Raw genomic sequence first — 14,079 nt, forward strand, 5'->3', positions numbered from 1 at the left:
ACTCAGTCATATCGGGGCAAGTTTATTAGGGAGAAACCTTCTTGTTCCTGAAGCAACAAAGCAGTTAACAGAATTACTTTATTAATTGTCTCTCTATGTATACTGTTTTAATAAAGTACCCTTACTCTAGGCTTAAGGTAACAAACTGACTATCTATTTCATTAAAAAGTAAATAAATAAAACTAGACGCATGAAATATTTTACTGGCCTAAGAAGATAGAATCCCTAAAATAAATGTTTAAATGTTTAATAGTATGGGTACAAAAATTGTTTGGGTAATCAATACTAACTGAGCAAGTAGTTAAGTAGTTGTTATTATTCCTTAATCTATACTCTTAAAGACAGGTAGAATTTAAGCATGAGCTCACACAGCAGACAAAAAAAAAGAATATGATCATTCAAGAAAAAGAAGATATAACCAAACAGTATTTGAATTCACAGGAGCACTGGCTTAATATAATTAATATAAAAAACCTCAAATATAGTTATTCACAAATAAAAGTTACTACGTTGTCATTTTACTTGTTTCATTACAAGTGTTGAGGATTTAAGGTGAAATATTCCCTCTCCCTGAAGTATTTACCTGTCATCTCTCTGTGTAGAATATTAAAGGTAAGAATTCCTACACACACACACACACACACACACACACACACACACACACAGACTACATTGTTCAATAATTATACAGTCATCACTTACATGTTTCCAAATGTTTGCCTTTAATGGAAAACATGTTATATTGTACAATAAATGGTTTGAAATATACACACTATTATATATACATATTATATATGATCCTTAACTCAATTTTTGATAGGATTATCATTCTTGGTAGTATTATTAATATAAAATTACAAAAAATGGAAAGGGTGGATCAGAAGAGGCTTGCTTCACCAGGGTTGATGGTGGGGTGGGGGAAAGGGAACTGCCACTGCTCCAGGTCTTTTTATTTTATTACTTGTGGTTTCCACCCAGACCATCATAGATTATTGTCTCTGTTAACCCATAGACTGGAACTATTCTTTGGAGAAAAAACAAAGTCACAGTCTTCTAGGATATAATATGATATCCAACAAGAACAATGGCTGGGTACTGATCAGTTAATCTTTTCTTCATTCAACAAAATTTGTTCATATAAACTTTCTTAAGTAGCATGTGAGTGCTAGCATCATTCTGAGTCAAATCTTTAATAATTTGATATGAGCTCATAATGAGAACCCGTAAAAAGAGAGTTTGAAAATAGTGGTTACAAATGAAGGAAACCTACCCAGAACAAAATGAACGGTAGAGAAAGGGTTTCTGACCTGCCCAGTGGCACCCACATTCGTTTGAAAAAGTATCAACTAACAGTGCCCAAATGTCATATTCACGAGTGTTGGCCTCATTTCCCAAGTTAGTTTTCGTAATCTTTGAGACAATCAGTTGTATCAAAGCACAGTTTTGTAGCATGAATAATTGGTAGCATGAATAAATCAAAAAGTTTAAGAAATATCTAAGAAAATTTGTGTCCTATGGAAAAAATGGACAAAACTTTGAGAGCATAGAATTAAATTTTGTATATTATGAAAAATTAAATGTTACATAGGAAGAAAAAATGAGAGTAGTCATGAATATTCAGGAAGGCACTGAAATTTTGATTTTGAAGAAGCTTATAATTTGAAAAGCCCATAAGATTAATTAATGGTCAAAGAAAAGCTTTGGGCTACAACTACATGCAATAAAGAGGGACAGGCTACAGAGCAACATGGAGGAAAGATAAAAAGATTGTAGAAGTCATGTGGTTGGCTCCATGGAAGCAGTGTTTTCAGTCGTATATATGAACTCTCAGAGACTGTGATAGTAAGCAGAAGACCTACACGAGTTCAAACGCGGCAAAAAGCCAACAAAGAGAAGAGAAGAGGACACAAATTGCCACCCCCTAACCAAGAATCTATACAATCAATATGTGCTGGGGAAAAATCAGGTTTCTTCAATGCAGTATCACTTTTAGTGATTTATAGACACAACAGGAAAGGTCATATCAGGACCAAGAAGTAGTTGGTCTACACAAAATGGACTCCATGTTTTATTGCGCACCTTTTGTTTGTTATGACTTGGTTTAGTTTTTTTGGTTTATATGTCTAATTTGCTTTGTTAATGTTTCTGTGTTTGATTTTCATTTGAGAGAGAGAAAATGAATGAATGAATGAATGAATGAAAGAAATTGGGTGGACTTGGTGGTGAATATAAGGGTAAGATCTTGGAGGACTTGGTGTTGGGGGAGAGGAAAACATGATCAAAGTGTATTGTAAAGTATTAAAAGTTAGAAAACTTAACAGAGAAATTAGAATAAACAACAGGGGTGTACAGAGTGTACTTGGATTTGAGAAGCTTTAAACACTATGAAGAATAATGAATTGGTGGTGTGATAAACACTGTTGCTGTATTATTTTCAGTAAGATGAAAGGAAACATGCATTAAGAGAGCAGTACCATCAATAGACCGGTGGTATAATTAAGACTTTCCCATGTAAAAAAGTCCATCTAATTGTCATAAATGTGAAATATTTCATCAATTTTATAATGTCAAGATATCATTTTTTCTTAATTAATCAATAGTAAATATAACAGGTTAGATAATATAACCTTGAATAGTATGACCCTTTAATGGCTGTGGTCATGAAATGAAGACACAAAAGCTATAGAAGAATAAGCATTTCTCACACAAATCTTTGTAGAAGAGAGTTAAAGATGGTTTTTATGGACTAGAAATGTCATTGTCTATAGGTCTACTATATCACAAAAGGCCTGAAATGGCAAAGCTTCAGCAAAAGCTATTGAAGTATGGATGCATTAGAATTTTAGATAAAGGAATTAAATCAGGGAAGGGAGAAAGTCACAGGACTTTATCATAAGATGTCCAGTTGGCTTGTTGATGGAAATATATATTCAAAGAAGTGAAAGCATAGATATTTGGCAAGTGGCTTGACACAAGTATAACTCTGTACTCAAAGATCAGAGTTCAGATAGATTTAATCACTGCTGGGAAATTAAAGATAAACCTAGACAAGCCACTGCCTTCTAGGGGTTGAATGTCCAGAGAAAAGAACAGGAATATGTACTACAAGACTTTGTGCCGGAGGCAAAGAGAAACAGGAAAGGGAGAGAAGAGTTTTTTGTTTTTGTTTAGGTTTTTATGAAGAAGGTGGGGAAAAAAGAGTGTAATTTAGGAGGAAAACAGGTATTAAGGGAAGATCAAATGAAATTTTTCTTGGCTGATAAATGTTAAAGAAACAATGGTTAGAAGTTGTGGAGAGGACCCAGTTAGTCCATACTCGTGACAGGGATGGGAAGAACTGAGCTCTATCCCCAGAACCCACATTAAGGACTGCCATGGTAGCTCGTATTTGAAATCTCAGTAATGGAGAAACAGAGGCAAATGGGTTCCTGGGGAGTTCTGACCCACAGCCTAAACTGAGCTCTGACTCGATGGGGAGTTTTTCCTCAGAAAGGACTGTGGAGTTGAGGTAACCCAAAGAATGATATTTGAGATAGACCTCAGGACACCACACGCAAGCACACACCATTTTGGCTCACAATCCATGCTTTAGAAACAGCTTTCAGCACATGTACGTTTCTTTTTCTTTGCCAGGTTATTGTCATATAGTTCGCGTCTCAACCTGAATGACAGTCCTCCATATTAAGTTCTAATATAAATCCTGAAAGGATAATTTTTGAATCTCTGAAATGTTAAATTTCAATGCTCCAATAGAATTCAATATGTTTTAATACATATTTTAAATAATTATAGCCTAATTTAATGGGTTTAAACCTAGTAATAAAGCCATTTGTTCTTTTTAACATAACTGTAACCAATAATATGAATTCTCTTTCACTTCTCAGATATAACCCACAAATGTAAGAACTTTTATAAGTTTATATTAGTTGTGCATACCAAAGAGTTTCCCTGTGATATTTTCCAATATGCATAGAATATATTTCGATCATATTCACGCCTCATGATCCTCTTTATCATCTCTCGGTGACATCTTTTCTCTTCAAGTACTACATCTACCTGATTTCTTTATTGGTGACAGGATAGAAGAGTTTAATTAGTGTTGTTTACAGGTGGGATTCAGTGACCCTGCCTCTTATCCCTAATGGAAGCTGCTGTGTCCAACTTTCTGCACATCATATTCAGGTCTGAACAACTTTGATGAGTTTGTGAGCAAAGCATCCATACCAGTCATACCATGCCACCACATTCCTTGCCTTCCTCAAGCAGCTACGTTTCTTCTAGCCCTTCTTTGAGATGTTCTCTGAGATTTAAAGGGGGCCTTTTAGATGCCTAGTTCAAGGCTGAGCCAACAAGAAACATTCACTTATTCTCAGTGCTTTCTCAGTTAAAGTCTCTACAGTAACCGCCATCCACTGCAAAGGCAAGCATCTCCACAGTGCTTGTCCGTGAGCGTGGAAGTGAAATATTAAGAACACAGTTGGAAGAGCACAAGTCCACTTAGCAAAACAGCCACAGATGTTAGGGTCTGCAACCTCCACATCGATAGGCATTTGACTAGATTTACTGTCCCAGGAGAGAATTCCCTCCTGTGCAGTGGAGCCTCACATCTAACCTGGAAAAGGTTGGCCACTCCCACCAAAGTCATTGTCCTTCTGAGTATACTGTTCTACTTAGAACTGGTACTGCATAGATCAGATGTATGATGAGGGAGACAAAAGTCTACCTTTTAAGAAAGAGTTTAATGCAGACAAGATGAAATTATAAATTGATTAACAGAAAAAGTACCATGTAATAGTGTGAGTTACTCTGTGTGTGTGTGTTTTAGTTAGTTAGTTAGTTAGTTAGTTAGTTAGTAGTTAGTTAGTCAGACAGATAATACTTGAACTAAGACTTTGAACAATATGAGAAGAAATGAGTTATAGTTTCCCCTCTAACATGTACAGTCTATTTCTAAAATACCAATAGCAAACATTTGCTGATTATTTGCTATGTTCCCACTGTTCAAATTCCATTTTTATTTGCTATAATTCATGAGGTTATAACAAACCCTTTTAAAATGCCATGAATATATTTTACCTTTAAATGTGCTAAATTCATATGGCTCAATATGTCTTATCTTTACACAATAAGGAAACTAAAATATAACTAAGTTAAATAATCTGCACAGACTCACGCAAATCTATAATATTTAGTTTCTAATATAGTATCTAGTTTCAATATAGACTGAATGTGCTAAACCAAACTCTCAGTTTTCACGTGGTCTTTGGTGAATGAGGTAAATTTTATAATTGTTTGTGCCACTTATTCCAATAGAAGAAAATAGAAGGGAGCTTTAATTAGTACATTAAAATTGACTGTTATATGAAAGAGGTTTTGCCATTATAAAAGAGTACTAAAAGAGTACTCACCCACACAACTGTCAAAGTTAGAGTGCACACCTCAGTCTTTCAGTGATAGGTGCCCCACCCTAAACGTCTACTAGCTTCTCTGTTCAAAGAACAAAATGATAAGTGTGGTCAGAAGTCATTTCTGATCTCCTAAGAGTATATTGACTGATTTTCACTAAGAACTGACATAATTTTGCTTTTTGAGTAACAATAACTATTAAGTTGGGCCTTAAAGATTTTATGACCTGTAGATCCATAGTCTTGTGACATAAGTCAATACAGATTTCAGCTTTAATATTCACAAACACTATCTAAATAAAGCTGGGTACAGTCAGTTCTGTAACTTTGCTCTGATACTGGGCTAGTGTGGAAATAAGCATTTTGGCTACATATCTTTTTTACAGGAAATTATCATAGAAAAGCAATAGCTATCTGAACCTCACATGATCAGCTCTTGTTCCTGTGTGCATGGGTTACAGTGCTAAAGCATTTCCAAAGACATCCTAACCTTCTGCCTTGCTTTTTCTAATCCCATCATGCCCAGCTTTAAGCAGTATCATTTCACGAAGAGAGGAAACTCAATTAACACCTACCAACTAAACAGGTGATCAGGGTATGCATATGTGAGGGAAACCAGTAACAGCATGAACCAAAAGACGACTGGTATAAGGCCCAATAGTGCAAATTTCCCTAAGACTGTGCTAGTATTTGCCAAGTTGCAACTTATTCCAGTCATGTGCTTTCAAGGAGACTCAACTTCAAAAAGCATGTCATATCTCCCTATCCTTTCCTGACTCATTCAGTGAATTAATATTTCCAGGTGAGGAAAGTAGGTTAGGTTGTTCTTGTGTTCATGGACTCCCTTAGGCTAATTTTCTATGAAATACGTTTCTTCCTCTTCTCCTTAAACACTCTTGAACATGGGCATTCTTCCCAAATTACTTAATTAGAAGCTATAAGCTCTCTTTGTTTGCAGTAGCTACTATGACTACACAGAGTTCCTGTTCAGAGAGTAAAAGCACTAGAAAGAAGCTGGGCAAGCATCTATGGTAACTCTCTTACTTTGCAGACAATGAACCCTAATGGGTTTAGTGGCTTTCCACTTGGTCCCAAAGCTCCTAAACAGGAGGCAGTTTCTTAAAAAAAGGCATTCCAATCATGAGGCTGTATATTTTCTTGTTTCATATTTTCAGCACTGCTGGTATACATGGTTTCTAATGTGTATCATGCACACACGCGTACATGCACACACACACACACACACACACACACACACACACACACACACACACCATACCACGCTTCCCTTCTTAATTTTGCTCTTTGAAAACTAGTGATGCAATGACCGATTAAGGAGTTGTATTATGTGTAAAAATACAATCCTGCAATCCTCAAACATTGTTCCCAGTGGTTCTATAGAACAGGATCCCAAAGAGGAAATATCCATATTTATGTAATTCTTCCTCAAAGGTTTATGATCTTTATTTAATAAAGACTACCTATAATATCTTGAATTGCCCAATTTTGAAAGAAAGGGATTTTGTTGTTGTTGTTGTTGTAGTTGTTGTTGTTGTTGTTATTGTTGTTGCTGTTGCTGCTGTTGTCGTCATCGTTGTTGCTGTTGTCGTCGTCGTTGTTGAAAGCTACAAATAGCACTCAAGTTGTCTCTCAGTTTGTATCTTTTGCCTCACCAACACAGATTCTCAGAGTTAGAAGATTACACCTGGCAAAAATCTTTGGTTTGATAACATTTAGAAGTAGCTTAACTTACTGTTTATTGACTAAGGGAATATTGCCACAGGTTCACTTGAAAGGTTACTTTAAAAGCAACAAGGATGACTCCATCCTTTACACACTGATCCTTTTCATAAACGTTAACCAAGAGAGCACCCTTTCTGTGGACAGCATTCCTGCTTCAAGTGTGTGACAAAGTTACACAAGTTCTCACAAGGTGCTCCTTTTATTCTGACTAAACATAGCAAGGTCCTAGAAGTTTCCATGTTGACTACAAGAAACAAACCAAATTTGTTTCCTTTTTGCAGGAAGTTGTCCTTGAAGAAGGAACCATTGCTTTCAAAAACTGGGTGAAAACGGGCACCACTGTGTACAGACAGTTTTGGATCTTTGACGTGCAAAACCCAGAGGAAGTGGCAAAGAATAGCAGCAAGATCAAGGTTAAACAGAGAGGTCCTTACACATACAGGTGAGTGGGCTCTTCAGGAGTAGTGGTCTCACTCTGTTTCTGAGAACGCTTCCTCCTAAGGAATTCCATGGCATTGAAGTGTACTTAATCTTGCCAACAAAATTTACATCAAAATGTTTTCCCTACAAGTAAAGGATCCTAGTCTACAGATTTAGGTTCTACCAATATATGCTACCCAAATGTTACCATATATTATATGAAAAAGAGCTGTAGAATTTATTGCAAGTTTAAAGCTACTAAGTAGCTCCCCTACTAAAAACTTTATGGATGGTTGTTTGACACTTGAGTCATGTTCCAAAATGTCCAGTTGGCATACTGAGAGATTTATGAATACATGATGAACATCTTAGAAGGAAACAGGTATCTGACTTCTGTGATTATCCTGGTGTGGCCTCTAGGTCAGAAACAACCGTAACACCCGTCAACTGCTACAACAAGTGGATGGAACAGACTCTACCTGGTTATTTCAAACTCCTTTGTGGAAATCAGATATGAGTTCAGTGTTGAGAACCACAGAAATGAAATGATTGTGCATAGCTGCAGCCCCTGCTAAGTGTCGAAGTCAGATATGCATTGAGATTTAAATAGCAATTTAAAGCTTACAATGTTTCACGCTCTTATACTTTCAAGTATTTTAATAGTTTATTTAATAAAGTTATAAATAAAAATTGAAATAAGTGCATCTAGGGGAAATACTAATTCAGCACCTTTTGTTGGAAGAAAAAGAAAGTGGAAGAAGCAGAAGGAGAAGGAGAATGAGGAGGAGAAGGAGAAGGAGGAGGAGGAAGTAAGGAAGAGGACGAGGAAGAAGAAGAAGAGGAGGGGGGCACAAAATGATACCACCAAATGTTGTCAACATTCATATAGAGATAGATAGGAGCTGGTAGTCATATTTCTACATATACTTTTTTATATTTAAATTATAAACCCTCTTCTTTTCCACTTTTAGAGTAGTCAAAGGCACTTGAAACAAACTATTCTACTATAGGATTTATGCCTATAACATAACCTATTTCTGTACAGAACTATAAAAGGATAGATTATATATATATATGTGTGTGTGTGTGTGTGTGTGTGTGTGTGTGTGTGTGTGTGTGTTTTGCTTCTTAAGGCAACAGAGAAAGCTGGGAAGGAATAGGATTTACAGCAAGCTCTTCTTGTATGGCAACTTCAAACTATCCTTGATGAAGTATACTTCTAGTCTCAAGAGTTCATCAAACTGGAATTTCTTTAGCTGGCCTAGTTGCCTCAAACAAAGGAAGAAGAATCAGATTTAAGAAATCTCAAAAAAAGGTTACTATATTGGGGTATTCTGTGTGTTAGGTGAGAGTATGATATACATGCCTTTGATGATACTTGAATCCATTTTAAATTGAAGATGTTGAAAAATATGCCCCCTAAAACAGAAGCACCGGTTGGTTTGGCCAATGACTGTTAAAATGATATAGATGAGGCATTAATTGTCATTATAAGATATGATCGAAGCATAAAATTGCATGGTCTAATATCATAATTATATCTCAATCTATAATAATTCTGATACTATAATTCCTTCTAGATATTTTACCTTTTAAATTTTATGTTTTCTTTGGCAAGAATAGTAATGAAGGCATCATGTAAGCATGTGCAGAAGGCTATTTCTCTTGAAATTGTTAACAAATATATCCAAAGACATCCATTTTTTTATTTTAAAATTTGAACAACAATACCAACCACCCAGACACCCTAGAGCTCCCAGGGACTAAGCCACCAAACAAAGAGTACACATGGCAGGCCCCATGGCTCCAGCTGCAGATGTAGCAGAAAATGACCTTGTTGGGCATCAGTGGGAGGAGAGGTCCTTGGCCCTTCCAAAGCTAGACGCCCTACTGTTGGAGAATGTCAGGGCTGGGAGGTGAAAGGGAGTGAGTGAGTGAGTGTGTGGGTGGGTGGGTGAGGAGTAGGTGGATGAACAAGGTCATAGAAGCAGGGGGAGGGAGGAAGGGCTAGGGAGTTTCCAGAGGGGAAACCTGGAAAGGGGAGAACATTTGAAATGTGGATAAAGAAAATATCCAATAAAAAAAATTGAGCGATTATGCTCTTTCAAAATAACTTTCCTAAGATGAGGCATGCTTTACTGCTTTTGTTTTCTCTTACTGAGTGCCATCTACTGGTTTGATGTTGTAAGTGCCAGTTAGGAAAAAAAATGCATCAGAATTATTTAGCTTTTGTTTCACTTAGTCATCCCTGCATTGAAGTCTCTGAAATTGCTGTAGCCTTACTTGAATCGATACTGATGATACCTGAATGTTAAGTAGATATTTTATGAGAACGACATTATTAGGAATTTAGTGCCTTGGGTTGTTTCAGTGTTAGGTTGCTTAAGTATCTTACTCAACGGAGAATAAATGATAAAGCTTTTTATTTTTTTTCAGATTTTTTTTTATTAACTTGAGTATTTCTTATATACATTTCGAGTGTTATTCCCTTTCCCGGTTTCCGGGCAAACATCCCCCTAATCCCTCCCCCTCCCCTTCCTTATGGGTGTTCCCCTTCCTATCCTCCCCCAATTGCCGCCCTCCCCCCAACAATCACGTTCACTGGGGGTTCAGTCTTAGCAGGACCAAGGGCTTCCCCTTCCACTGGTGATCTTACTAGAATATTCATTGCTACCTATGAGGTCAGAGTCCAGGGTCAGTCCATGTATAGTCTTTAGGTATTGGCTTAGTCCCTGGAAGCTCTAGTTGCTTGGCATTGTTGTTCATAAGGGGTCTCGAGCCCCTTCAAGCTCTTCCAGTTCTTTCTTTGATTCCTTCCACGGGGGTCCTATTCTCAGTTCAGTGGTTTGCTGCTGGCATTCGCCTCTGTATTTGCTGTATTCTGGCTGTGTCTCTCAGGAGCGATCTACATCCGGCTCCTATCGGCCTGCCCTTCTTTGCTTCATCCATCTTGTGTAATTGGGTGGCTGTATATGTATGGGCCACCTGTGGGGCAGGCTCTGAATGGGTTTTCCTTCTGTGTGTTTTAATCTTTGCCTCTCTATTCCCTGTCAAAGGTATTCTTGTTCCCCTTTTAAAGAAGGAGTGAAACATTCACATTTTGATCATCTGTCTTGAGTTTCATTTGTTCTAGGCATGTAGGGTAATTCAAGCATTTGGGCTAATAGCCACTTATCAATGAGTGCATACCATGTGTGTTTTTCTGTGATTGGATTACCTCACTCAGGATGATATTATCCAGTTCTGACCATTTGCCTACGAATTTCGTAAAGTCATTGGTTTTGATAGCAGAGTAATATTCCATTGTGTAGATGTACCACATTTTCTGTATCCATTCCTCTTTTGAAAGGCATCTGGGTTCTTTCCAGCTTCTGGCTATTATAAATAAGGCTGTGATGAACATAGTGGAGCAAGTGTCTTTTTTATATGTTGGGGCATCTTGTGGGTATATGCCCAAGAGAGGTATAGCTGGATCCTCAGGCAGTTCAATGTCCAATTTTCTGAGGAACCTCCGGACTGATTTCCAGAATGGTTTTACCAATCTGCAATCCCACCAACAATGGAGGAGTGTTCCTCTTTCTCCGCATCCTTGCCAGCATCTGCTGTCACCTGAGTTTTTGATCTTAGCCATTCTCACTGGTGTGAGGTGAAATCTCAGGGTTGTTTTGATTTGCATTTCCCTTATGACTAAAGATGTTGAACATTTCTTTAGGTGTTTCTCAGCCATTCGACATTCCTCAGCTGTGAATTCTTTGTTTAGCTCTGAACCCCATTTTTAATAGGGTTATTTGTCTGCCTGCAGTCTAACTTCTTGAGTTCTTTGTATATTTTGGTAGGATTGGTAAAGATCTTTTCCCAATCTGTTGGTTGCCGTTTTGTCCTAACCACAGTGTCCTTTGTCTTACAGAAGGTTTGCAGTTTTATGAGATCCCATTTGTTGATTCTTGATCTTAGAGCATAAGCCATTGGTGTTTTGGTCAGGAAATTTTTTCCAGTGCCCATGTGTTCCAGATGCTTCCCTAGTTTTTCTTCTATTAGTTTGAGTGTATCTGGTTTGATGTGGAGGTCCTTTATCCACTTGGACTTAAGCTTTGTACAGGGTGATAAGCATGGATCGATCTGCAATCTTCTACATGTTAACCTCCAGTTGAACCAGCACCATTTGCTGAAAATGCTATCTCTTTTCCATTTGTTGGTTTTGGCTCCTTTGTCAAAAATCAAGTGCCCATAGGTGTGTGGGTTCATTTCTGGGTCTTCAGTTCTGTTCCATTGGTCTATCTGTCTGTCTCTGTACTAATACCATACAGTTTTTATCACTATTGCTCTGTAATACTGCTTGAGTTTAGGGATAGTGATTCCCCCTGAAGTCCTTTTATTGTTGAGGATAGTTTTAGCTATGATAAAGCTTTTTGCAACATCTATTTAAATACTGTTCTTGTTTGTGATACCATGAGCATGTTTTTTAAATAATACAGCCACTTCATGAAGAAGTGAGAACCAGGTATGCTGACCCACCTTTGTAATTACAGCACTTGGGAGATGGCGGGGCCATAGCAAGTTTGAGGCCAGCCAGCTGAACTATCTAGTTCAAGCCTGGGCTAAAACATACCAAAAAGTAAGAAAACACTGAACATAGTCCAAATTCATTATGTTTATGGGGACTCATAATCTGTATTTGATAGGAATTCAAAAGTTCCTGTGAAACTTGTAAGCTCATGATTTTTCAACTATAGTTCTAATTCAGTTCCTATTATTGATATCTAACAACAGAATAGTGTGCTGTGAGGTCTATCCTATTTCATGGTATTGTCTACTTTGTTCTAACAAAATGTTTTTCAACAAAACAATCACCTTTTAACACAGTCTTGAAAACTATTACAAGCATTAAAGCCAAGAGATTAGAACTAAGGCATCAATATATAAGATGAATGGAGTTAGATCTGGATCCCTTTAAATTAGAAATGACTATTGGTTGCCTAATGGTGGTTTTATGAACGTACCCAAGAACAGGTAGGTTGGATAGACTACACACTTGGAGAGGTCTTTCTTCTTCTTTTTTTTCATTGGATATTTTTATTTACATTTCAAATGTTATTCCCTTTCCCAGTTTCCTGGAGATAAGCCCCCTATACCATCTCCCTCCCCTTCTTCTATAAGATTATTCCCCCTCCCCAACCATGTTCTTTTCAACCCCCCAACCTCCAACATTCCCCTGCACCGGAGGGTCCAGTCTTGGCAGGACCAAAAGCTTCTCCTCCCATTGGTGCCCAACAAGGCAATCCTCTGCTACATATGCAGCTGGAACCATGAGTCTGTCCATGTGTAGTCTTTGGGTAGTGGTTTAATCCCTGGGAGCTCTGTTTGGTTGGCATTGTTGTTCTTCTGGGGTTGTAAGCCCCTTCCACTCCTTCAATCCTTTCTCTAACTCCTCCAACTGGGACCCTGTTCTCAGTTCAGTGGTTTGCTGGTAGCATTCCCCTCTATATTTGACATGCTCTGCCTGAGCCTTGGAGAGGTCTTTCTAATATGAAAAATATATTCATACTCTCTGATCTTCTTTATTTCAGGATAAAGACTGCCACTTAATCATATAGCCCTTGTATGTCTGAAATCTCAATTTGTGCCTTTCATTCCCACTTACTCTTTTTTCTCTCGTTTATTAAACAACACTCAAGCACCTGCATTTCTCATTCTTTTTTTTTTTCCAGAGCTGGGGACCGAACCCAGGGCCTTGCGCTCGCTAGGCAAGCGCTCTACCGCTGAGCTAAATCCCCAACCCTTGCATTTCTCAAACCACATCCTCAGCACTTCAGTATTTTACCCTTGCTACGATTAGTCCTTCCTATGTACACTTACCCTTACTTAGATCAACCACCACATGGAATGGCTACCAAAATGAGTTTCCAACCCATTTCATTTTAACCAGCACAAGGCCTAGTGTCTATTTTAACCCAGTTCATGGTAGTCTACTTCCTATTCCAGGTTTAATACCCTTTGGTTCAATTGCCAGAGATGTGGTAATAGCTAATGTTTATCATGACATTCTCTTAGTGTAAATTGTGATTTGTTCTGGGTTCAAATAGATTTTGTAGAATAAATTGAGACATTTGTCATGCAAGACTTTGACACCCCCCCATTTCGTTGACTTCTGTTTGTTTCAGAGTTCGTTATTTAGCCAAGGAAAATATAACTCAGGACCCCAAGGACAGCACTGTCTCTTTTGTACAACCCAATGGAGCCATCTTTGAGCCTTCACTGTCTGTTGGAACAGAGAATGACAACTTCACAGTTCTCAATCTGGCTGTGGCAGTAAGTGAATAGCAGATGCTATGTGGACCATTTCGGAGCATGTCACAATTAACCTCAGAAGTATCCTCATCATTTGGCTTGAGTTGTTTTACTACTTCAAAAAACTAAAACTGTTTTGTACTATTTTATTATCTGGAGAGATGACCCTATCAGCATAATCAATTGACTTAATTGATTGATTAACTAGTATAATTTAAAACTA

At 37.7% G+C, this 14,079-nt stretch overlaps 1 protein-coding gene across 15 annotated transcripts in view; it reads left to right on the forward strand.

The window, feature by feature from the left end:
* Positions 1-14,079, forward strand: part of Cd36 (CD36 molecule) — a 93,055-nt gene that overhangs the window by 60,672 nt on the left and 18,304 nt on the right. For all 15 annotated transcript variants that reach the window (XM_039107196.2, XM_039107194.2, XM_063285673.1 and 12 more), the window contains 2 exons: positions 7,430-7,590; positions 13,730-13,877. In XM_039107196.2, the coding sequence (XP_038963124.1) occupies positions 7,430-7,590; positions 13,730-13,877 (309 nt within the window). The remainder of the gene's footprint in view (positions 1-7,429; positions 7,591-13,729; positions 13,878-14,079) is intronic.

The sequence above is a fragment of the Rattus norvegicus genome, chromosome 4, assembly GCF_036323735.1.
Source record: "Rattus norvegicus strain BN/NHsdMcwi chromosome 4, GRCr8, whole genome shotgun sequence".
Classification (NCBI taxonomy): Eukaryota; Metazoa; Chordata; class Mammalia; order Rodentia; family Muridae; genus Rattus; species Rattus norvegicus.